At 31.6% G+C, this 23,950-nt stretch overlaps 1 protein-coding gene across 7 annotated transcripts in view; it reads left to right on the top strand.

The window, feature by feature from the left end:
- LOC132737955 (rho GTPase-activating protein 44-like) overlaps window positions 1-23,950 on the top strand; it is a 33,104-nt gene that overhangs the window by 1,303 nt on the left and 7,851 nt on the right. Inside the window, exons 2-17 of one of the 7 annotated variants that reach the window (XM_060725343.1) lie at window positions 5,550-5,694; window positions 6,767-6,843; window positions 7,270-7,381; window positions 8,074-8,150; window positions 10,501-10,621; window positions 11,440-11,508; window positions 11,918-12,127; window positions 12,425-12,472; window positions 13,108-13,171; window positions 13,449-13,533; window positions 14,552-14,626; window positions 15,029-15,145; window positions 16,518-16,597; window positions 18,384-19,130; window positions 21,970-22,234; window positions 22,933-23,327. In XM_060725343.1, coding sequence (XP_060581326.1) covers window positions 5,550-5,694; window positions 6,767-6,843; window positions 7,270-7,381; window positions 8,074-8,150; window positions 10,501-10,621; window positions 11,440-11,508; window positions 11,918-12,127; window positions 12,425-12,472; window positions 13,108-13,171; window positions 13,449-13,533; window positions 14,552-14,626; window positions 15,029-15,145; window positions 16,518-16,597; window positions 18,384-19,130; window positions 21,970-22,234; window positions 22,933-23,327 — 2,687 coding nt within the window. Of the gene's footprint in view, window positions 1-5,549; window positions 5,695-6,766; window positions 6,844-7,269; window positions 7,382-8,073; window positions 8,151-10,500; window positions 10,622-11,439; window positions 11,509-11,917; window positions 12,128-12,424; window positions 12,473-13,107; window positions 13,172-13,448; window positions 13,534-14,551; window positions 14,627-15,028; window positions 15,146-16,517; window positions 16,598-18,383; window positions 19,131-21,969; window positions 22,235-22,932 lie in introns of all 7 variants that reach the window. The other 6 variants (XM_060725341.1, XM_060725340.1, XM_060725344.1 and 3 more) reach the window with 6 other exon arrangements.

Below are 23,950 nucleotides of genomic sequence, written 5' to 3'. Positions count from 1 at the left end.
GGATGTCCGGTAAAGTCCCGGAAATAAGGTGTCTGTCCCGGAGATGTTTTGTGTCCCGGTAAAAAAAGATCTAAAATAATCTACTTTGATGCAAGAAATTTTACCTTTTTATATAATTTTATTGTCAAGTTTTTATAAACTAGTCTAGAACGCTTATAACAAACGATTATCCCCTTACCACATTGCAATGGTGACACTAATCCTTTGATTGGTATATCTATGTGCCCCTTCCAACAAACTGTTATCGGCAATAATTTTGATCAATTAAAAGATTAATTATTTACCCCCTGGGGCTTCATGAGCGAAGGTGTCATATACTGTAATTAACAACAGGCCAGCACAAATTTAGTTTTATTAGTGGTCAAACACCGTGAAAATTACCGCTAAATATGAGGTGATGAAATCTACAAGATTCAGCGAATGTTTCAGGTAAACGACTAGGCTAATTGTCCTTGCTTAACATAGCTTTATACTATTCTGTGACTGATTGAATTTACGATGCCTAAATACTAAAAAAGATAGAAAAACTGTTAATAATTATTGACATTTTGTCTTTTGTTTATGATGTCATTAAATTTGCAAAATGTAACTACCGGTTATATAGGTTATATGCCACTATGTAAATTTAAAAAAAATACGTTTGCTGATCAATGCCCCACCACCAAATGAAAAGTGTCCCGGAAATGAGTCTAAAAATTATGGCATGTATGATAAATGACACCTATAAAATTTAAAAGGCTGCAAGATTCCCAATGGAAATTTTCTTAAAATCATGCAGTTTTTCCAAAAAATCTGAACTTACACCAGCTTTTTTACTTCCCATCTAGTATTTTTTTCCCCATAAAAGCAAGAGGCTAAGGCCTCTGCGCAAGTAATTAAATACAAAACAAAAAACATTACGGATTTCCTATGAGTTTCTGCTATATTGCAAGAACCAGCAAATTTGTCATGATTTCATAACCAAACATGTGACACAGTGTGGTAAAGTTAATATTGAATGTGCAAAGCTTGAAAGAAATGTATGATCAGACAATAACATATTGATTGATAGACACTAGAAAGAAAAGGCATGTAATAACATGAATACTTCAAATTCATTTAGGTCAATTATGTCTACACATTGAAGCTCGCTTTCACTAAACCATGTTATAATAGTAAATACTAATAATAATATCATTAAAAACAAATTTAAGACTAGTGCTTGCAAAAAAAAAATGATTTAATTTTTAATATTCAGGGAAAGAAGGGCCAGGGTCTACAATCCAAGTGTCTGTTTGATGGAATACAATTTGCTTATTGCTTTGTCAGTTATTATTTGTTGTTTTTGTAAATGCAATGTCAAAATTATGAAAAATAAATATCATATGATATAATATTATTATTTATAAAATAAGGTTTTACCTATGATGTGCATAGCTAATATATGTCGAACACAAAATTGACACAAAAATGACAATTTGTATATGAATCTGTTAATGGAACTTTCCTGGACCTGCATGCCATATACGTTGACATTGATTAACCTTTTCTTTATTTTAGTTTTAAGGTCCATTTTCTCAGAAACTATAAAGCTATTCACTTCAAAATTACTGTTTTAAACATTTCAGCGGGCAGATAATATTTAAATTAATTTTTCCAAAGTTATGCCCCCCTTTTGAACTTTAGCCCTGGTTAATCTGTTTGTTAAGGTACATTTTCTCAATAACTATCAAAGAAATTGACATATAATAAACTTGATATACACATTCACTATCAAAATATAACACCATTTGAATTTACTGGTTTATTTAGAATTTCTGCTTGCTATTTTACCATACCAAAAAGTGATGTCATAGTCACATGGTATGGGCACACTGAATTTGAAAGAAGTTTTGCAGCTATGAAATGGTCCCAGTCGCTCCTGGGTATTTGAATAGGGAGATTACCTATAATTTATTCCTGTTTCCTCATCTCTCTCCATGTACACTGTAGTACATTTAACATGCAATTATCTTGCTTCATAATTTACTTACTATGGTTATTAGATTACACTCTGTGGATATTTTACAGAGATTTATAAAAATGAAATCTTCCATATTTCTCAATCTCTTTTGGCTTGACTGATGATATGCCCGGTGTAAGGACTTGTTGTGTTAGAAAATAAAGGAACAAGCTATTCAAAGGATAAAATTACACTATTTAAGAATGGGTGAATTCTTATACATGTATGAAAAGATGATTAATTATTTTATCTGAACTTCATACTAACTTGAAAAATGAGTGTTTAGCCTGATTAAACTTTGCAAAAATCACTGTCTAGAGACTAAAATTGGTCACTAGGTTTATTTCTATATAAAATCTGTGACAATTGTCTTGTCAGAAATCTGAAGGCCTGCAGAATTGATATTTTATGTCTAACATTGCCTTAGTAGTACTAGTAAGAATTCCTAAATAATGATTCCATCTCATTTCTCTTACCTTAAATTGCTTACAATGTGCATTGTATTCTATGATATCATATGTCAGTCTTATCCATTAGAATCTATCTATCTATCTACTATCTATCTATTACATGTACTTTAATTTTGATGTTCATTGTACATACACATAGCATGTTGGACCTTTATAATTTTTTCCATAAACAGTATCTTGTCTGAATTCATAGGGCCAAAGTAGGCAAAACTTAGTGGAAATTTTGTGAAGATAGATCATTTCATGCACAAGACACTAAAGACTGCTATTAAGATTTAGAATAGTAATTATAAGGACAAACTTCATACACTTTGTTAAGCACAATTGTAATTATCCAGATTGATCTCATTTTGTACTTTGCAAATATGCTTAACTATGAAAAAGACAGAACAAAGAAACTATATAACATATATCCACTACCATAATTGATCAAATTATGATTTGTAGTCAAAAGCAACACTGCAAGTGAGTTACATGTTATTTTTCTTAAAGAGAATGAAATATGGATAATTTGCCTTGCAAAATGCCATTAAAATCTTTAAAAAAAACGATATTTTGCTTATTTTAAATGACATAAAATATAATGGTAGATCTCGGTTGAATATTTGGCAGTATATAATACAATTATTAGTTTTTTTGAAGTCAATACATTTTTGAACATAATCAATCTGTTTAACACAAACTATTAGCCTTAGCCTTGCGCCTTAGATATTTGTGAATTGCATAACACAGATCACATGTATTGTGGAGTTTTGAATTTGCCCATGACCCTCTAATTATTGTTTTTATTTTATATAGAAGGAAATGGCTTACAAATCTTCCTGTCAAAAATCTGATGACAAACAGTGTATTTATTGTATCATGTATACATAGTGGCCATCTTATTTGTGGGTATCATGACACTGAGGTCAAAATCAACCACATGTCCTGAGATTTACTGAAATTAAATGCATGATAAATCAAATTGTGAAAATTGTCAAAGTACATGTATATGTTCTAGAATATTTGCTGATTTGTGTATGAAAGATGCTAGTTAATGCACAGTTGTAGATTCTGTCATTTCTTTAGCATTTGAAATAATAAGTTCTGCAGTGCTTCTTATAAATTATCTAAACATAAATTTACTGAAGATTTTCTTAACTTAGAAAATTCTGCATTATCCATTCTACATTACATTATCCAGGCTCTTGTTTTACTATCAAGTACTAAATATAGTCAAATATGCTGTCCTATCAACAGCTGACAGCTCTCGTCTCCTACCATATTCACCTCAAATAAATATACATATATAATGTATTCAAAGGTCCAGTTTTTTCTCCACTTGCTGTCAGCTTGTCTAATAGATCTTATATTTTACATGATGATACATTTACACATGCTCAGATTATGATTTTTTGTTTGGGTGACTTATAGGTCCTATGGGCTGGGTGTTCATCTTTGTGTATTTTTGTGTATGTATATACGTGTAACACAGGTCACTATAATAAAGAATTTACTTACTTACTAAGTTACTTACATAGACATTATTATCAAACAATTTATATTAACATGTAGTTTTTTTTCAACTTGCTATAATTGTCATGTTAAAAGCCATCTGTAGCAAAATGTTCCTTGTTATCTGAAATGGAAAGGATAAAGATATGAAGATCATGATGATAAGATAATTTTCTTGAGTGCTCTTAAAAGATTTGTTGAGCATGATGAAAAGCTATATCAGTTATCATTGTAGCAGGGTAGGAACTTTATCATGTGCACGTAATTCCTGTATCATAAACAAATTTAATAATGTTGCTTTTGCTGTAAAGTTTGTTTTCTAAGCTTCATGCATTTATTATTAACAAATATTTTGTGCTGTAGTTATACTTGTTTTTGTAATCTTCAATAAATGGTTTAATTTTTTTACAATGGTGTTGAAGTATTGGAAAAAAAAACTGCCGGTTAAATGCCAAAAATATATACATTTTGTATTTTGTACTTGTATTATAAAATCAAAACAACAAAAGAGTCAAACACATACAATGTCATATGGCAATTTGCAAGTATTAAAAATAGTATGCATGTATTATTATTTAACACAATAAAATTTTAGTGTATTATTAGATACAAATATACTTCTTTTTGGGAAAAGAAGCAAACAAACGAAAGTGTTCCTACCTCATTTATTATAAAGTCATTTTGGTTGAACAAAAAGTTAAGGTCTAGAAAAAAAATATTAAAAGGATTATCAAATTCAGCTTTATCATCAGTGTCTGTCCTGCTCTTATATTACATAGTACTAGGTCCCCCATGTGATTGATTATTGAAAAAAAATGGTAAAACCATTTGATTTACCATGAAGTGTTTTGTTTATTTTGTAGAATGAGTTATTGCATAGAAATAAATATCTTGAAACAATTTTAGATTGTTAGTTTCTGTGTGATATGATACCAGTATAAAACTCAATTTTGACAAAATTTTGATTCTTGTATGAAAAAATAAGAAGTAAAATGTTAACCAGTACTCAGTCTCTACAATGTTCTATATACTCATTTTCATTGTTTGTAAGTTACTTCTTTTTTTCACTGACTTTATATGGATATTTGACAATGCTTAATACATTGTAAATGAACATGTTTGAACATTACCAGCTTTAGTCAGTGGGTGTCTATTCTAACAAACATTTAAATTACTTTGTATATGGGATGAGACAATTAACAAATGTATTTTTAAATCCTTGTCAGATGATATAAAAAAAAAAGTTATAGGATTTTTAAAAAAAAAATTGGGAGGTCAGTCTTTGGCATAATTTTATTTTCTGCTTCTTGTTTTTATTAATGGTAAATAACTAAACTGTCAAGTTAAAATTGTTTTGAAAGAATTTTTAGACTGTGATACAGATTTGCATATGACATGCTTGAACACTTTAAGACACACTATTTTTACTATGGAAAATTATCTTAACTTCAAGAATGAAAATGTTACTTAAAGTAGTGCTTCTCTGTTCTTTCTCTTCCTTTTTTTTTTTAAAATAACAACTATATATACATGTACATGTGTTTGTCTTTAAATCTTTGTTGTTCTTCAGAAGCAGGGGTTGAAATATCTTTATCATATTTCAGGGTTGAGAAAACTGAGGTGTTATCAGATGATCTTCAGACCTCGGAGAAAAAAGTTGAGCTAGTGAAACATGTTTCATCAAACACAGTCAAGAAACTGGGAACCAGCCTTCTGGGAGCTGGTACTAGTGACCCAGAAAAAAGACTTGTATGTTCTTTTTACTTTATCAATAATTTATTGCCTTTTTTCAGGGTTGTTATGAACTGTATTTTATCAATTTGTTATATTAATTGCTGTTTTATGACTGTTTCTTTGAATTTCAGTGATTTACTGGATATTTTATGAAAATACTTTATAAATTCAGAGAAGTTTTATATGAAAAATATTTTTTCCTCTTATATTCATTAAGCTTTGTATGATGTAATTTATTTTAATTTTATGTTATCTATTAGTAAAATTATCATACACTGTATGCCCTAGGGTAAGACATGCAAAATAAACATACTTTTAGTTATATACTATTAATACAGGACTGTCATACATAAAAAGTATATATTTAACCTAATAATACAAATGTTTAAATGACATAAATGTGATATATTAAACCTGCATGTCAAATTATACATGTATAATGGTACAAGTTCAGTATAATGACGTATAACAAGAAAGTTTTTGATGACTCATCAAACAACAGCTGTTCACATAGACAGTATACATACATTCATTGTTTCTATAACTCTCTCAAGGTTCAATCTTAGTTGTTACAGTTTTAAGTTTTACTTCCTTTTGAAACTAAATCTGTCTCTTTTATGTATGCATTTCAATTTTCATAGAAAAAAATGTTATAGTTTGCACATAGTAAATGACAAGATGATTTGAGCATAGCAAAAAAAAATATTTTTTTTAAAAAAGGGGAAAAAAGAGAGATATTGTTCAAGACTGATCCATTTCCATTTAATGTTAACAGCAGGAAGTGTCTTATCTCTTTTCTCAATGTTATAATTGTATTTTAATGCACTTATAATAAGTCAAAATGTTGCCAACAACAATTTTTGTATTTTGCATGATTTTGCCCAATTATGAGTTTTGTAACATTATAAGTATCTACATATAGGTACTTTTCATTTATATTTGAAATAACATACATTGTACATAAATGATATGATACTAAGAAGTTTTATATCATATGACAGGTGATATCAATTTAAAACGTTTGCTTGTTGAGTATTTATCTATCATATAGAAATGATTTTCTCATTATCTGATTTAAATTTTGTAGAAAAAGATGCCTGAAGCTGGTCTTGGGCACAGTATGATCGAGTCAGCTTCTTATTTAGGAACAGAATGCATTATGGGGTATGTCCTTTTTCAAAGATCTTTCAAGTTATTGATTACTTAAAATTTGTTTATAATCACAATATTTTGATTAATGAATATGAATTTGTAGTCTATTAATTTGGTAATTATTAAGATATTTTGAATTAACTGTATACAATTGATTTTATTTTTACTGTGATACAACTACTAGTAGTACACTGTTGCCTAGGTCAGTGGTTTTTACCAGGTTCTTGCCTATACTGCAAATAATGCATTGATGGCTCTCCTCCTCAACAGCTTAATTCATTGATAAAAAAAATTGTGAAGTCACTTATATAACCAAAGAAAAGAAATTATGATAATTGTAGTGTAAAAATACTATGATTGTTTATATGCACATGTCCTTTTGTTATGGAACATTATGTATAGAATGTTGATAATACATTTGTTATATTGATTTTACAGACAGATGTATCAGATGTGTGGAGATTGTCAGAATTCACTAGCTCAACAACATCTACAATATGAACTGGATGTTGAGAAAAATGTACTTGAACCATTGCAAGCTATTGTAGAGGTAATAACTAATAAATCCTGCCATTTTTCGTTCCAATTTATATCAAAATGCTACAACAGTTTAACATTATAGCAGAATAAAAGTGCCAAAACTTGATATGATGGTATAATGGCATCAAGTTTCATGTAAATATATAAATCTGTAGTCTGTAGTGAAACATTTTGTCATTTGATGATACTTTATTTAAAAACTGACCAAACCACTTAAAGTAATTTAAACAAAGAAGCAAAATGAATTCAATAATGCATGTCCAGTATTCAGTCAGTGACTCAGTACTTATTTTAATATTAACCCTTGTCCAGATTGAAAAATGGACAAGTTTATTTACAATTATTAGCATTGTCAGGAGGAATTGATAAATGATTTAGTATGAAGAAAATACCGTCATTTTTAACCGATGAAATACCAGAACACTGGATCAATTTTTTGGTTTTGATTTTTCAGTATTCCTCACTTTATTGCTTGAATCTTGACACCACAAATGTGCATTATCATTTATATTATACACTTTAAAAATAATTGTTTGAATATTGTTTAGATTTTCTTCATAGTAATAAAAAAGGTAAAGGTTATACTATCACTCTAGATGATTGTAATAAGTTTTATTCACACCCACCCCTTTTCTGCTTGATGTTAAGATCAGCTTTTTATTGTCCCAAACTGTTCATTTCTATTTCATTAATATTTTACAGAATGAAATTCCACATATAGGCAAACTGAAAAAAGCTCTTGGTAAAGTTACTTTAGACATGGACTCCGCAAAAAGCAGGTAAAGTTATCAAATAATTTTATGGTTGTAAATACTGTAAACTAGGATTTTTTTATTTGATTTGTTTAATATTAGTCACTATTTAATAATATGCTACTCAAAATTTGCTAAGCACCAAGAGTATTTTTGTACCTATCTTATGTTGTATGTCAAATATTAGATTTATTTCAGTTCTTATTTATAAACATCATTAAGGAATTTGTTACCGATTGTAATGTGTTGTCATGTTGATTTGTTATGATTGTAATGAAATTGTGTTTTAGACGGATATGGTAAAATTTGTGAAAAACTCATAACAAATTTTGCTTTAATAGCGAGTTTGTAACCCAGTGTTGGCAATGACAGCTTGGCACTGTCGTTGCATACTCCATTTCAGGATTCTTAGGAAGGCTTGTGGGATGGTATTCCACTTGTCAGCAAGGGCGGCACAAAACTCTTGGGTGCTTCTTGGCTGGACCTGATGGGCTGAAATATGGACCTGTAGCTCATTCTATACATGCTCATTAGATTAAATCTGTGGATCGGGCCGGCCAGTCCAAACTAGTGATACCCTGTCTTTCCAAGTACTCTGAGACGACATTGGCTGTATGGCGGCGGACATTATCATCCATCAAAATGACCACATTACCAATTGCACCAGCATACAACCTTACCTGGGTGTTGAGGATCTCATCTTGTTACAGCTAGGCAGTCAATGTGCCTCTGTTGATGAGGTCAGTATGTCCATCCCAGCTGATTCCACCCCAGACCATTATTGATCCTCCACCATAGTACTCGTGTTCTGCAATGCTTGCTGTATGGAACTGTTCCCCTGGCCTTCGCCATTCTCTGGCATGCCTTTCTGTGTAATCCAGGCAGTACCTTGACTCGTCAGTGAAGAGGACAGGCCGCCAGTCCATCTTGCTCCAACCAACATGGTTCATGGCCCTATCATATTGGAGCCGGCAGTGGTCTCTAGACAGTGGGATCCATATATATGGTCTCCTCGATTGCAAACCACTCTCATGCAAACATGTACGTATAGTTTGTGTTGACACATGCACCCCTGAAGCATTTTGAAGGTCAGAACGAAGCTGGTTTGCAGCTGCAAAAAGGTTTCTTCTTGCCTGGATGAGCAGAAAACGATCCTCATCCTCAGTAGTCACCCTTGTTCTGCCACCACCATGTCGTCTAACAGATGTACCATGCTGTTGGAACCTCGCCCAGGTTTGGGTGATAACCATATGGTCCACACCAAACACCTCACCAACCTCACGATGTCGAGATACCAACTGCCCGCCACAACTCTGCGTCTGATAAATGCCTTCTAACATTTGCATTTGCCATTATTCAATCTTAAATGTTCAATATTTCAATGGAAAATGAAGAATGAACACCCTACATGTGTCGGTATGTGTCTAATTAAGACTATCAAAATACAGGGTCACCTTGTTTGCACTACTTGCATGTGGAAATGGCCTGTCATTCAAGGTTATGTGTACACAGGGTATACTCTCGATACATTACTACACGATTTACAATGTAGGTATCATAACATTATATGATGTAGAATGTATGATGCTATGTGGAAAACTTGGTGCTTAGCAAACCTTGAGTAGTATATTTTTTATAGTTGTATAAATTTACTTTTTTGATTTACTACTCTGTAAAGTCTTTATTTTAACTTAAGACAATCATTGTAAGAGGAAGATAATTCCACTTTGAACTTGGCAGGAAGTACAACAATCAAGATGAAAGTGTACTGGAGAAAATATTACTCACTACTTAGCCTTATAGAAGAGCAGTTGAACAAACAATGTACATAACCAACATGATAATAGCATACATGTTCATTCACTATTACAATAAACACTTAGAGCATAAACTCTACAAAATAAACACAAATTGGTAATATGAAGTTACTAAACACATAACAATTTTGAAAGAAAATAGCTATACTTATAGAATTGTGAACATGTACTTAGAAAGACATTTTATCAAATATTTGATAAAAAGTTAACATCTCTACATGTATGTTTATATTCAATTTGAATGCTTTTTGTTTTATTTTATTCTTAGTTATTAAATATGGACTTAAAAAATCATGTTGACAGCATTCACATGAAACTCAACTTACTTTCAGGGTTATACAATCATCTAGGTCACTGGTTGAGACCAATAAATCTAGTTGTAATATATTCTTTCTGAAAATCCCTGCATGGCCCTTGTACTATTAAACACTGAGAATTGTTGAATGAATTATCCTATAGTATCTCAAGTTGGGTTATGAATCCAATATCTATGTGTATAATTATTTCTTTAACTGTTCATTTATAAATACATACCATAATGTTTACACCATGTATTTCAGGCATAATAGTGCTGTAAAGCAGGCACAGGTTCCAGGTGTTAATATGGTGTCTGCCTCAGCGAAGGTTGACAGTCTCTACACGGAACTAGAAGATACTCAGAATCGTGTAGAAGCAGCAAAGGTCAGTTCAATAAATCAGTATATAATTTTAATATGCTTTTTATCTCAGTCATGATAAGATATTTTTATGACATGTGTTGAAACATATTTATCATTCAATCTGTGAATTTTTTAATTGATTTTGAATTTCAGGAGTTACTGCATTAGTACAGAAAAATACCATTATTGGTTTACAGACATTCTTAAGAAACACAAAAATAAATTTTGATAAAGTCAGACTAGCTATGGTACATACTGCAGTTGTGTGTGTAATAAAAAAATCCTGAAGTGCTTAGTATGTATGAAGTTACTCCCCATGATTTGTTAAGGAAAAAAATGAGAGAGAAAATTCTGCCAGTTTTTAGATTACCTAAACAGAAGTGAGTTTATGTGAATAACCGTGAGTTTAGCAAATAACCACCATCATCCACAATTTGCTTAAACAATATCATCTCAGTTTCAATTCTGTAAAATTATCAAATTCAAAATAGTCATTCAGGCATATTTTCCTAAGAATATGATATCATTATCTACAAGCAATTATGTCTGCGTGTATTTAGGGTGGAGTTTATATGCAAAGTAAACACAAGAGGGCAAATGCAATCTCACAAATATGAAGAATATCGGTCAGTTTTAATCTGCACCATCTTTAAAATCGACTATTCAGAAAGTACACCAAATAGCTCCATAAAAAGAGGTTGTTTTTACAGAATTATATTGCCTTTATTATTATTTGTATTTTATAAGAACGGCGAGTGCATTGTTGTGGAATAATGCACGCTTCGGGCCTTCTTTGTTTGTATAGAAAAAATTCCGATAGTGTTAGAATTTATGTTTCAGGATGCTTACACTACTGGAATGTTTGGCTTTATATCTAAAGAAGCAGAACATAGTCAAAACTTGTTAAATGTAAGTGATTATTGCATGTCATCTATTATCATATACTCTAACCCTTAGCCAGTTGCCAGCAACTGATTTTACCTGTGGTACTTCTGCAAACTGAGTTCAGTCGGCTTGTCCACCTATATTAATTTTAAAATTTTCCCTAAAAATGATAAATGGTTTTATCTAGATTTAAAGTCCATTTAAGATATTTAGTATTGTAAGGGTTAAAAGATGTTGTATTATAATTATATATCTCTTACCAATTTAAAACCTGACCATCAAATTACCAAGACATATTTTATCTGAAAAAAATCCATCATGATGTGAACCGGGCTGGCACTGCAGCTCCTATTAGAGTATAATTGAATTAAAGAAGTTTGCATTGTCCATGATTTTATTTTATCATTGTTAATGTCCTGAATATTTTGTTCAGTTATTAGAAGCTCAAGCCAGTTATCATCAGCATGCATTAGCCATAATAGAGACAATGATACCAAAAATGCGAGAATCACTCAGCTGTAATCCTATCAAGCCAGTGTATGGTGTTGCTTTAGAGGAACATTTAAGAGTAACTAATAGAGATATAGCACAGGTGCTAGAGGCTTGTGTCTGCTTCCTACTCGATGTCGGATTAGAAGAAGAGGTAATGTATTCACATTGTTTTAAATAAATGAATTATATTGAGGTTTAAAAAAAGTTGTAATCAAATTTTGTGTTTATTCATTATATATTGGCAGCCATGCAAAAAGTCAAGCTGTCTAAATTTTTCTAAATATTTGAATAGATAACCATTGTTTATTTATTATCTTAAGTACTAAAAATGGTCTTATATGGAATCAATTATATTAAAAGACCGGTGTTATTTCAAGCATGGGAAAATTGATATTAACAAGATTCACCTATTTATATGACTAACATAGATACTTTTTTACTTATATAGGGTTTGTTTAGAATTGCTGGGATGGCGTCTAAAGTAAAAAAGTTAAAGGTTGGTTTACATCTTAAATTCACCAATATTTTATAGATGAATAATATATATTCATAGAATAGATGTAACTAGGTCATTTTTATCATTTTTATTGTAAAGAAAAGGTTGAGATATTATTACTGGGTCATTGTTGTCATCGTCATTGTTGTGGTATTCGTGCAAAAGCTTTAATGAAGCCCTTAACTTTTACAGGAATACTTGCTTATTATGCATTATTCTGAAAGTTATACTTGTTGAGTTATGCCCATTTTTTTGTCCTTTACCTATTTCACCTGAAAGGGCATTTGTCTGTTTCCAATCTCAATTCTTGTTTAGTTATTGCCCTTTACAGACAAGCATTGGTAATGCATCCAGTAGTCTTGTTTTGTGTACATTTTGGTAACAAGTTTTCATAAAGGTGCCATAAAGTGATTTTAATATTGATTTCTTCGATTTCAATTGTAATAACTTTTAACATTGTATACCACAGATAATGATGTATTTCTTAATACGAGAGTTTAAAATGGATGCTTTATTGTACAAACTGTAATATCCTTTTGCATATAATTATGTACCACTGAATTAAAGAAAAACAAAATACATATAGGTAATATCTTGATAATACATGTATAATGATGTATTTTATGACATTTTAGGCATCATTTGATGCAGGTATAGAGTTTGAGGACAGTGGAGAATTAGATCCTCATACAGTAGCAGGTATGTTACACAAACCATGTTTCATGTTGCTGATTAATGTCTATAAAAAATCCTGTTTTCAGTGGTTCCCTTTACTAGTGTTTTATTTTGATAAAGTAGAAATGTTGGTAATATTTGAGAAGATTATTTTAATATGAAAAAAATCTGCTGTTTATAAAGCTTCATTTTACTATATTCACCTACAAATTTTATTTAGTATTCATACATTGTTATTATTTATGGTTTACTGATTTTTTCGTGTTTGAAAAATAAACTTAAGTTTCTTTTTTGTAATTAGGGGCGTTCAAACAGTATTTAAGAGAACTTCCTGAACCTTTGCTGACATTTAAACTCTTCCCTGATTTCATGGCTGCAGCTCAAAAGTAAGTAGAAGGATGATCTACGTTTTCATTTTTATTGTGATAGAAAATGTGGGAAACTTAGTGATCTTTTAAACCTTTTAAGTTTTACTTACATTTTACATTGTTGACAGTGTAAGTCTGTTTTCTTCTTCCTTGTATAATGTATGGCTGTATAATCTTACAATAGTAAATGACTTTAAAGTGAATTATAATATCAAATTAACACAATGTGTGTATTAAGAAGATTTAATATCAAGATTAAATGCCAATTATGCCCCAGAAACACTTATTTTTATTTCTACACTTATTTTTATTTCTTAACAGCTTCTTTATTTTTGGTTTAAAAAGTTTCTCATTGGTCAATTACCTGAACCATCTTTTGCCTCTGTTGCCTTCTGACAATTTGTATATTTATAGTTATCAAGTATTTTGTATGGAAGACAAAATACTATTTTGTTTACATTTTGCTACTTTAATGACAAATAATATCATGTTCAGCACTACTTTCATCAGGTGAGTAGCATCTAACATGCTGTAAAACAATTACAAATGTACATCTATTTTTGAACATTATAAACTAATAAAAGTTTAACAAAAATTCAATTTATCTTAAAACAACAGTTTATCAATATGATAAATTTACTTTAGGACAAAGTTTACCTGTTTTATTAGTATTTTTAGGACAGCAGTTCATCAGTAAACTATTTATTGTTTAGGACTTGCTTTTCAAAGTTTACCATTTAATTTATTGTGTCATATTATAGAAGTATGGATAAAAATAAATATGATGTTAAAATCTACAGCTTCAGTAGTGATTAAAGTAGGGGTATTAAACATGTTTGGTTTATGAAACATTTAAAAAATGGCAATGTTATAAAGCAAATAATAAATTCAGTTACCATAGATGTGAAGATATTGCAAATTTTTATGGTACTAGTCTGTTAGAATATGTTTTGTAAGAAAATATAAACCTGATGTAGCATTACATTTAAAGAAGTATGTTTTTGTGATACAATCTAATGGGGTTTATTTGTTTCAGGCCTCAAGACCAGAGATTACAAGCATTGTGGTGTGTTGTAGATAGATTACCAAAACCAAATTATGATAATTTTAGGTATGTCATTATGTTGTAAACTATAATATGGTTTATCTTTCAGATCGTTTAATAATGGATATAGTTTGAACTATTTATTTTGAGTCTCCTTATAAAAGGACTGAGAGTCCAGAAGCCTAGAGACATAAAATTTGGTATCCTTTATAGATCAAATGGGGTAGTTAAATTGGCAAAAAATGCAAACGTTGATAAAGGAATATACTCAGAATTAACTTGAAAAATCACCCAACAAGAGAAAATGTTAATGGTATAGACCTGCCTCAAATAGTATGAAAATATTGAAAAAAATATTTCTGGACTGGTCATGTCAAAAAATCTCAGTGGATTTCCTGTTAATGATGAAGTATTTCTTGTTGTAAATTTCAGTCATTCAAACTCAGTGTTGCATTATCCTTTTTTCAGGTACTTAATAAAATTTTTGTCAAAGTTGACAGAGAAGTCAGAAGTGAACAAAATGACACCAGGCAATATAGCAATTGTGATAGGCCCAAATCTCATTTGGTCAGAAGGAGATAGTGGGTATGTTTATTTCCTTGTATACTAACATGTCTTCTCTCTTCATTAGGTACAGTGTAAAAGGGAAGTAAATTGTATAATATGAGATGAGATAAAATGATTAATTGTTATATCTTTAAAGAGGCCTGTTTTTCTCTATTGTTTAAAAAAATAGGGAAGAGTTGTCAGTACTTCAAAGACAATTGTGAAGCAAAATCAAGGTTATACTTTTAAATATAAAAATAGATAAAATGCCACCAAATATGGTTAAGTATATGGTTAAGGCAGCTGTTTAGTTTTGGAACAGTGAATCATTATAAGAATATAAAATAAGTTGATGATTTGCATTTTTAGCTCGACTTTTCTATGAAAAGGGGAGCTATCCTACTCGCCCCGGCGTCGGTGTCGGCGTCGGCGTTGGCGTCACACCTTGGTTAAGTTTTTCGTACCACCCCACTTTATTTCAGAAGTATTACAAGTATGGCTTTGAAACTTACCATACTTGTTCACCATCATAACCTCCATCTACAGACAAGAGTACATAACTCTGTCAAGGTTTTTGACAGAATTATGGCCCTTTTTTGACTTAGAAAGTGTATTGAGCTTGGTTAAGTTTTTTGTACCACCTCACTTTATTTCAAAACCATTGGAGGTATTGCTTTGAAACTGACCATACTTGTTTACCATCACGACCTTCATCAACAGACAAGAGGACATAACTCTGTCAAGGTTTTGACAGAATTATGCCCCTTTTTGACTTAGAAAATACATTGAATATGGGTAAAATCCACTTATTGCCTTAACCCTTTGAGATATTGCTTTGAAACTTTTAATGCTATTTCACATCATTACCCCCATCTGTACGCAAGAGAAGGTAACTCTGTCAAGGATTTGTTTTAAAAAATTAAGGCCTTTTATCGACTTAGAATCTTGGTTAAGTTTTTAGTACCAGTCCACTTTTTGACTGAACTGTTTGAGATATTAATTTGAAAGTTGGAATACTTGTTTACAATCATGATTCCCAAACATGTCCAGGAGAAGGTAATTCTGTCAAAGATTTTATTTGAATTATGGCCCTTAACTGTCAATGTTTTGTATTATAGGCAAGCACTAAAAAACTTAAAAAATCTAAAAAAATTCATTCCTATCCACTTGTTCACTTTACCATAAATTATGTCATATAAACATTGCTGTAATATTCAAGGGTATCAAACAACTAGTTCACTTTAAAAATACAGAGATTCTTGTATTGCCTTTTACTGCAAAAACTTTTTTTATTGGCAAGCAATAAAAAAGTCGAGCGCGCTGTCTTACGGACAGCTCTTGTTCCATTTACAATTACTGATATTAAGTCTTGCTATTTTTATTATGTTTTAAAATTAACTGTTGTTTTCAGCCCAAATATGATGAATACAGGCATATTAAGTTTGATAACAGAATTAATAGTTCAGCATGCAGACTGGTTCTTTCCTGGAGGTATGTACATACATTATACATGCATATATACACTGTATCTTTATAAAGTTTATGGATATATATTGCTTTATAAGAAATATGGTACTACTCTTGAAATAACCAATTGACAAATCATTTATTATCTATTATTATGGGGCGTCCGTGGCCGAGTGGTTAAGATCGTTGACTTCAAACCACTTGCCCCTCACGGCTGTGGGTTCGAATCCCGACAGGGACTTTGGATTCTTTCATGTGAGGAAGCTATCCAGCTAGCTTCCGAAACGTCGGTGGTTCTACTCAGGTGCCCGTTCGTGCCTGAAATAATGCACGGAAGGGCACCTGAGGTTTCCTCCACCAGTAAAGCTGGAACGTCGCGATATGACCTATACTGTGTCGCTGTGACGTAAAACCCAAAACAAAAAAAAAAAACAAAAAATTATCTATTATGATGAAATAATGGTAAGCCCTTTTTCTAACGGCAATAACTCCTTAAGTCCAAACTTTCCTGATTAGTGTTTCACATAATATTAATTATAAGAACTTAAGAAATACCACAAACATTTTCATGATATTAGCTTTGTACATTTATTCATGTCTTAAAATACTGATATATAGTATACTGATATATAGTATATGATATGGCCTTGATGTAATGGAACAGTAGGTATAAAATAGTTGTTATTTTGTTATATCACTGTATAGTTCTGATCACATTTTAAAAGATGTTATTGTTGGTGGGAAAAATGTTCAATACAGATTCTTACGTTGCCTTAATGTATGACAGTAAGTCCATGATGTTGCGCTATTTCTTTGATAAGGAACATTTAAAATTATAAATTGATTCTGTAAAGAAACAAGAAATAATAATTAGTGATGTATGTATAAGAGGATAAGGATATCAGATTAAAATACAATATAAAGTAGAGGCAATTAGTGTTTAGATAATGTAATTATTAAAGTGTATAGGTAAAATTGCTGCTCTGTGAGTTGGCATGTGTTAAATGTTGTTTTTGAGGTAAGTGAACTTTTGGTGCCTAATATATACAAAACTTTAATATAACCATGGAAACATTTAATCTGTTCACAATCAATTTTTGAATTGTTGAATAAAACAGCTGTGTTAGTAAGAAAAGTTTACCATTTTCATTGAAGAAACAGGGAATTTTTATTGTAACTATTGCAGCATTAATTTTTCTTTGGTATTAATATATGAGGCCGTATGTAGTTGATGTTATTTATAGAAAAGCAGATAGTTTTATCATTGACAGCTTTATAGTAAACAGTCTTATTTTAGTTTATAGAGATGCTTAAAAAGAATCTGTGTAACATTATGATTTATTCATATCTGTACAACATGTATATGAGCCGCGTCATGACAAAACCAACGTAATGCGTTTGCGACCAGCTTGGACCCAGACCAGCCTGCTCATCCGCGCAGTCTGATCAGGATCCATGCTGTTCGCTATCAGTTTCTCTATTTGTAATAGAGTTTGTAAGCGAACAGCATGGATCCTGATCAGACTGCGCGGATGCGCAGGCTGGTCTGGATCCATGCTGGTCGCAATTGCATTACGTAGGGTTTGTCATGACGCGGCTGAGCCGCTCATATATTAAACAGTGTGTGCTTTTTAGCAATTATTTACCACTGCTGCATCTTGAAACTGAATCAATTATGTTGAAAACAGAAAATGAGATCATTTCAAACATAGGCATAAATGATATGGTCTTTAAAGTGCTTAGATACATAAGGTAGTAATTGGTCGTATGAAAATGATTATTATATTATATCTTGTAATGTTTTGAATAGCTGCTGACTTTCAAGCAACTCAGAGAGATCAAGCACCTGCTCGTAAACGCAGACAAAGTGATGGTTTAATACAAAAACAAGGCAGTGCTGTTACAAAAGCTCCTCCCATGACAACTTCAAAGCCTCCTCCCATAACATCACCAAAGCCATCTATTTCGCAGTCTGTAGCTATTGTTCAACCAAGCACCTCTGGGACACAGTCCAAACTGAAAGATCTTGTACCTGGTCGTAAAACAAGTGAGGAATCAGTATCATCATCTAGTGAATCAACAAGTGTATCTGAAGCCTCTGTACACAATAAGGAGTATGAGAATGCTGATACATTAGAGAGAAGGGACAGTGTGGACCACTATCTTACTGCTAGAGGTGACTTGAGCCAGTCTAATGCATTCCAATCACCCAGTTCGAGTGTCACTAACAAACGTACTAACCCCATCATTACATTTGACCCCAATGAACGTCTTAAACATAAACCGTCTATAAAAAGACAAGCGCCTAAGCCTAGAATAGATGCAAAACCAGCTCATTTACAGCCAACAAGCCCATCATCACCTTCTGGACACAATGTTCATTCAGACATGTACAGCACAGCATTTGCTCTTCAATCGCTAGGTGACGGTGGTACGTGGCCAAAATACTTGAATACGGTCAGATCTATATGGGATGACCAACTTCACAGTACAGGAAATTCTGACTTTTGCATTATGGGAAATATCTCAGGAAATGGTCAAGCAAGGTCAAATCAGGGTCAGTATGTGATATCATGCATATGTTTTTGTGATGTATAAGTGAGCCTTGTTTTTTTTCTCCCTTTTTGTTGCCTTGAGCTTGTTTAATTTTTCTTTTTTTGTATATATATATATATATCAAATTGACAGCTTATGATAGCAATAAAAATTTTGCAATTTGTTGGCTTTTCAAGAGTATATTTGCATTTATTTTTGGAAATTGATTACACTGTATTTTCAAACAGAATTTCTATTCTAATAGTTTTTTTTTAATACTCAAACTGATAAATTGAAGAAAAGAAAATTTTTCCTCCAAAATTATGGTTTTGGCTAAAAAAATATTGAAATATCTCGATATCCAATTTGACCTTGTGTGTGTGTATATAAAAAGGACACTGATTTGACCTTGACCTTACCTTGCTTGATAGAAGGCATGTAAAACAATGTATACAATTCTTTCACTGTTTTGCTAAACACATTCCAACTTTACTGTACAACACTGCATCTTCAGAAAGAAAGTGCAGTTTTTGAAAATCTCTTTGACATTTACAATGAAAGCGGATTAGTTTATTTGGAATTTTAATTTAGATTTTAAAACAGATATATTTAGACTGTTTTTTTTTTTTTATATTCAGAATCAGATAAAAGAACTAAATTTCTGAAATTTTGCTTATGATGTCTTTGTAGTGAAATATTTGCTTCTAGTCTTTAATTTTTGTTCTTTAAATGGAAGTTTGATTTTCTTTCCACTAGAGTTGTAAATGTCATGATAGAAAATTTAATATTTCTTCTGTTTTTAGCCTTCAAATTTCAGTTTCTAGTAGATTGTATTGCATGAACAAATGTGATTGAAATAAAAGATTTTCCTACTTTGCTTGCTTTGCTTTATTCTTTGGATATGAACGGTTGCACATACCCCAGATTATGGTAGAATCAGAAACCCTTTGTTTGAGACTTTACCCACAAAGTTACATATGTTGTATCAATTAACTAACTGTAGACAATCAAAATAAGTTGTGATAACTAATTTATAGTATTTTGTTGTATTGTGTACAACAGTCAGCATGTCTTGTTAGAAAACATGCACAGTTTGTGTTGTTGTTTATTTCAACATACAGTTTAAATCTTTAAAAAAAAAGGGGGGGGGGGAAACCTTATGAATTTAGAGAAATTTATGCATATAGAAAGGCAAATACCATTACTATACATATATAATGATTATTATTTTGATCTGATCATTTTGATTTGATGCCAGGAATATTTTATTTTATGACAAATTGTTCCAATATGTGAAGACAATTGGAATGGAAATATTAGTGTTTATATTTCACTGGGATATGTATTGTATTCTATATTTACTGTACTATATTTTCTGCTGGAATCTTGTGCTTGTTTTTAAATAGACAGTAGAATGATATTCTCTTACTTTGAAACAAGATTGTTTATTTTACTATACATTATAAGATACATGTAATACATGTGAAGAATTTCTACTATGCTAGCATGTTATAGTATATGATAGTATAAGTACTGTATAAATGAAAGATTGACAAAGATAAATTGTTTTAACATGGACAGTTCGTTAAGTGAGAGTATTAGTATGGTAATTTAGTTGTTATCACATATAGACCAGACTAAGCAACATAAACAACAGTGTGTTAAGGTAACTTTGTGCTCTCACAAAGTTGATTCAATAGGTCAAACCCACAATCTTTGTTATAGGCTACAAACTTTGAAAGGGTTCAACCATTTTTTTATCATTACAGAAAAAAAACACATGACACTTTAGCAGCACAACGGAAAGAAGATTTTTCATAGCTTATTTTAAAAAGATAGATTTAAGTGAAAAGATAGGTGATGTTAAAAGTTAGATTTATGTTGAAAGATATATTTGTGTTACTGTTTTAATACTTAAGAAATAATATATCACAAACTGTGATTTTATCGCTCAATAACATCACTGTTTGGAGTTCGGATGCGAGGAATTATATCACGAGGGCGTAGCCCGAGTGATATAATGATGCGCATCTGAACAACAAACAGTGATGTTGTCCAGTGATAAAATCACCGATTTGGATATATTATTTTGATTCTAACACGACATCAACAAATAAATGCTGCCGTACCTGATATTAAGCAAAATTGGGCCTGACTTGTTTCCGTACTTATTGTCAGTGTGTCGGATTTTATAGTCACATGTATAATGATTACGTCACATGTCTAAATATAGAACGTCAAACAGTGATTTTATAGCACAATAACGCACACTTTCGGTTCTTCTATGTTCAATAGGGAAAAATGAGGGTCGTGTTAGAATTACATATAATACAACATTTGCTAGGCCAGCTCCTACAAGCTAGGTTTTATACTGTTTGATGACCAACTTTTGAAATTTCATTGTAAACTCCCTAAAGTAATTAATGGACTTATTCAAAACGAGTGTTAGACATCCAGACAGTGTAGCAGGAGAAGGTTTATACAGATATGCTGAATTATGATTAGACAGAGCTTGTAAAATAACTTGTGTAAATGTGTAGAAAAGAGCTAGAATACAGAGCTTGTGCATAACATGTATTTACAATATAAAATGCTGCCTTTCTTTTGTTTTAAAGCTATACAGGTAGAAAATCATCTCTTTCAAAATCTGTAGACACCAAAGTTTCACAGCATCATAAAAAAATATGTCACAGCTTCATAAAATATATACAATATAAGTTCAACATTACAATTTCTAATAGCTTACTATTTATGATAAACAATACACGAGGAATGTAAGATTTGCTTATATTGTGAAAGGTGTCTGATAATCTAAGGGTATGGCTAAGATTATTAATCAATATATGTAATATATATTTCAGATATCAACTTTCAATGTGTAACACCCCAGGAAAGTAACACTCCTCCGTTTCCAAAAACACCAATAGAAACGCAATCACATGATCATGCCCAACTGGAAAGAACTGGTTCCAACCAGTCTAGCTCCTCCCATGGAACCCCTCACTCTAGTCCAGCAGCCAATCAGGATACAGGAAGTCCAGTGACTCCAGCCTCCGGGTCAAGGTCACCATCAGTATCACCTGCTGTCAGTAGTTCAAATTTACAAGGAGCACCTTTAGCAGAAAGGTAAAACTGCTTGTTGCATATGTTATACTTGCTTCTAGCATTGTCACTGTAACTGACCATAAGCTGACCTTGATATTTTATCTCTTGTCTAACAGTTCTTGGTATTTCCATGGTATGACACTTTTCACTTAACAGTTATTTTTAGCATGTAACTATAGACATTTTTTGGGTTGAGGTTGATTTCCAATTTAAATACAAAGTATTTCCGTGCTTCTGCATTATAAGTAATTGTATTCAGATATCACTTCACAAGATTTAACAGCAGTATAAATGACTAAAGCAGAACTATAGTCTGCTTATTTGTAAAGGAATTTGGGTTGTCTTTGTAAAGGAATTTCTTTAGCTATGTTTATGTTACTAACAATTTATTTGGTGGAAGAATTATACTAAACATTTATATCATTTGTATTTTGGCATGGAGGTTCATATATGTGAAACATGCTAAAAGATGTTTATGGTCTGAAACAATCTTCTATTTTCCTTTTGTCAGTCAGCATGACTAATAAATTTCAAGTTTTATTTATAGTAGAATTCTTGTTGCTTTTGCTTTTAAAAAATTAGCTTTTGAACAATAACTTAGCTTAAAGATTTCTGCATTAATTCTTCTGCCAAATAGATACATTTATTTTTTTTAAATAAAGAAAATCCTTTGCAAACACATCTGGTATATTTAATAGCATGTATTCCTGTTTACACAGTGAAGACTTCCAGTCCGTGGTTCGGAGACCGACAAGAAAACCTGCTCCTCCGCCCCCAGAGAGACCATATTCTGTAGCTGTATCAGCAAGCGTGAGACCTGGTGAGCAGGCATCACAGTACCAGACCTGGCCAAGACAGGCTTTAACACCACAAGGTGATAGCTCTCCAAGCACTTTGTCTCGTTCTGATAAACAGAAAACTTTACCACCAGATCGACCAAATCCACCAGAGCGCATTTCTTCACTTCAGTCTGGTTCCCAATCCAACCAAGGTGACAGACCGAAAATTCCACCTCCTGTTGTTCCTCCAGGGCACCAGCGATCAGCTTCTACAGGAGCCCCTGTTACAATACCAGGAACACCTCTTCACCATATGGACAATGAAAAACTTACAGGTAGTCTAACCCCTAATACAGGGTTACATCCCGACAATGGGGCATTAAACCATAGTCAGCTTCAGCATCCACAAGATAAGCTTTCTCATAGCAGCTTAAATAGACATACAATAGCTCGGCCTCCTCGGCCCATGCCACCACCTCCACCTCCTCCTGATAATTCTATAGTCGAGCAAACACATCTTTAATTTGTCTGTGATATGTGTACTTTACTTGTAAAATGTAAATAACTTGCACAATAGAAACTTACATGTGATATTTGTTTTATGAAATCTGTCTCGTCCTGCACATTTATCAGTTGTTTGTATTTTAAAAGGAATATTCTTATTGTATGTCTTAGGTTGTATCAAATTCTTTATGTAACGCTGTATCCATTTAAGCTGTTAACGAAACTTATAGGTGCTTTGGACATTTATGTAATGCATGTAATTTTTGTTGATATCATTGAATATATAATTATACCAGTGCATGTACAATGTAGATGATGTTAATTTAACATATGAATACACATGTATTGAATAGTTTTAACCATTTTGTATATCAGATGTAGAGTTTGGATATAGAGGAAAAAGGTTTTTCTCTTTTATTTTCTTTTATAGAAGCAAGGATTTTAGAAATTGATC

Source organism: Ruditapes philippinarum, unplaced genomic scaffold, assembly GCF_026571515.1.
Source record: "Ruditapes philippinarum isolate M1 unplaced genomic scaffold, ASM2657151v2 ctg3939_1_1_1_1, whole genome shotgun sequence".
NCBI classification, from domain to species: Eukaryota; Metazoa; Mollusca; class Bivalvia; order Venerida; family Veneridae; genus Ruditapes; species Ruditapes philippinarum.
This window is presented reverse-complemented; position numbering and strand designations above follow the sequence as displayed.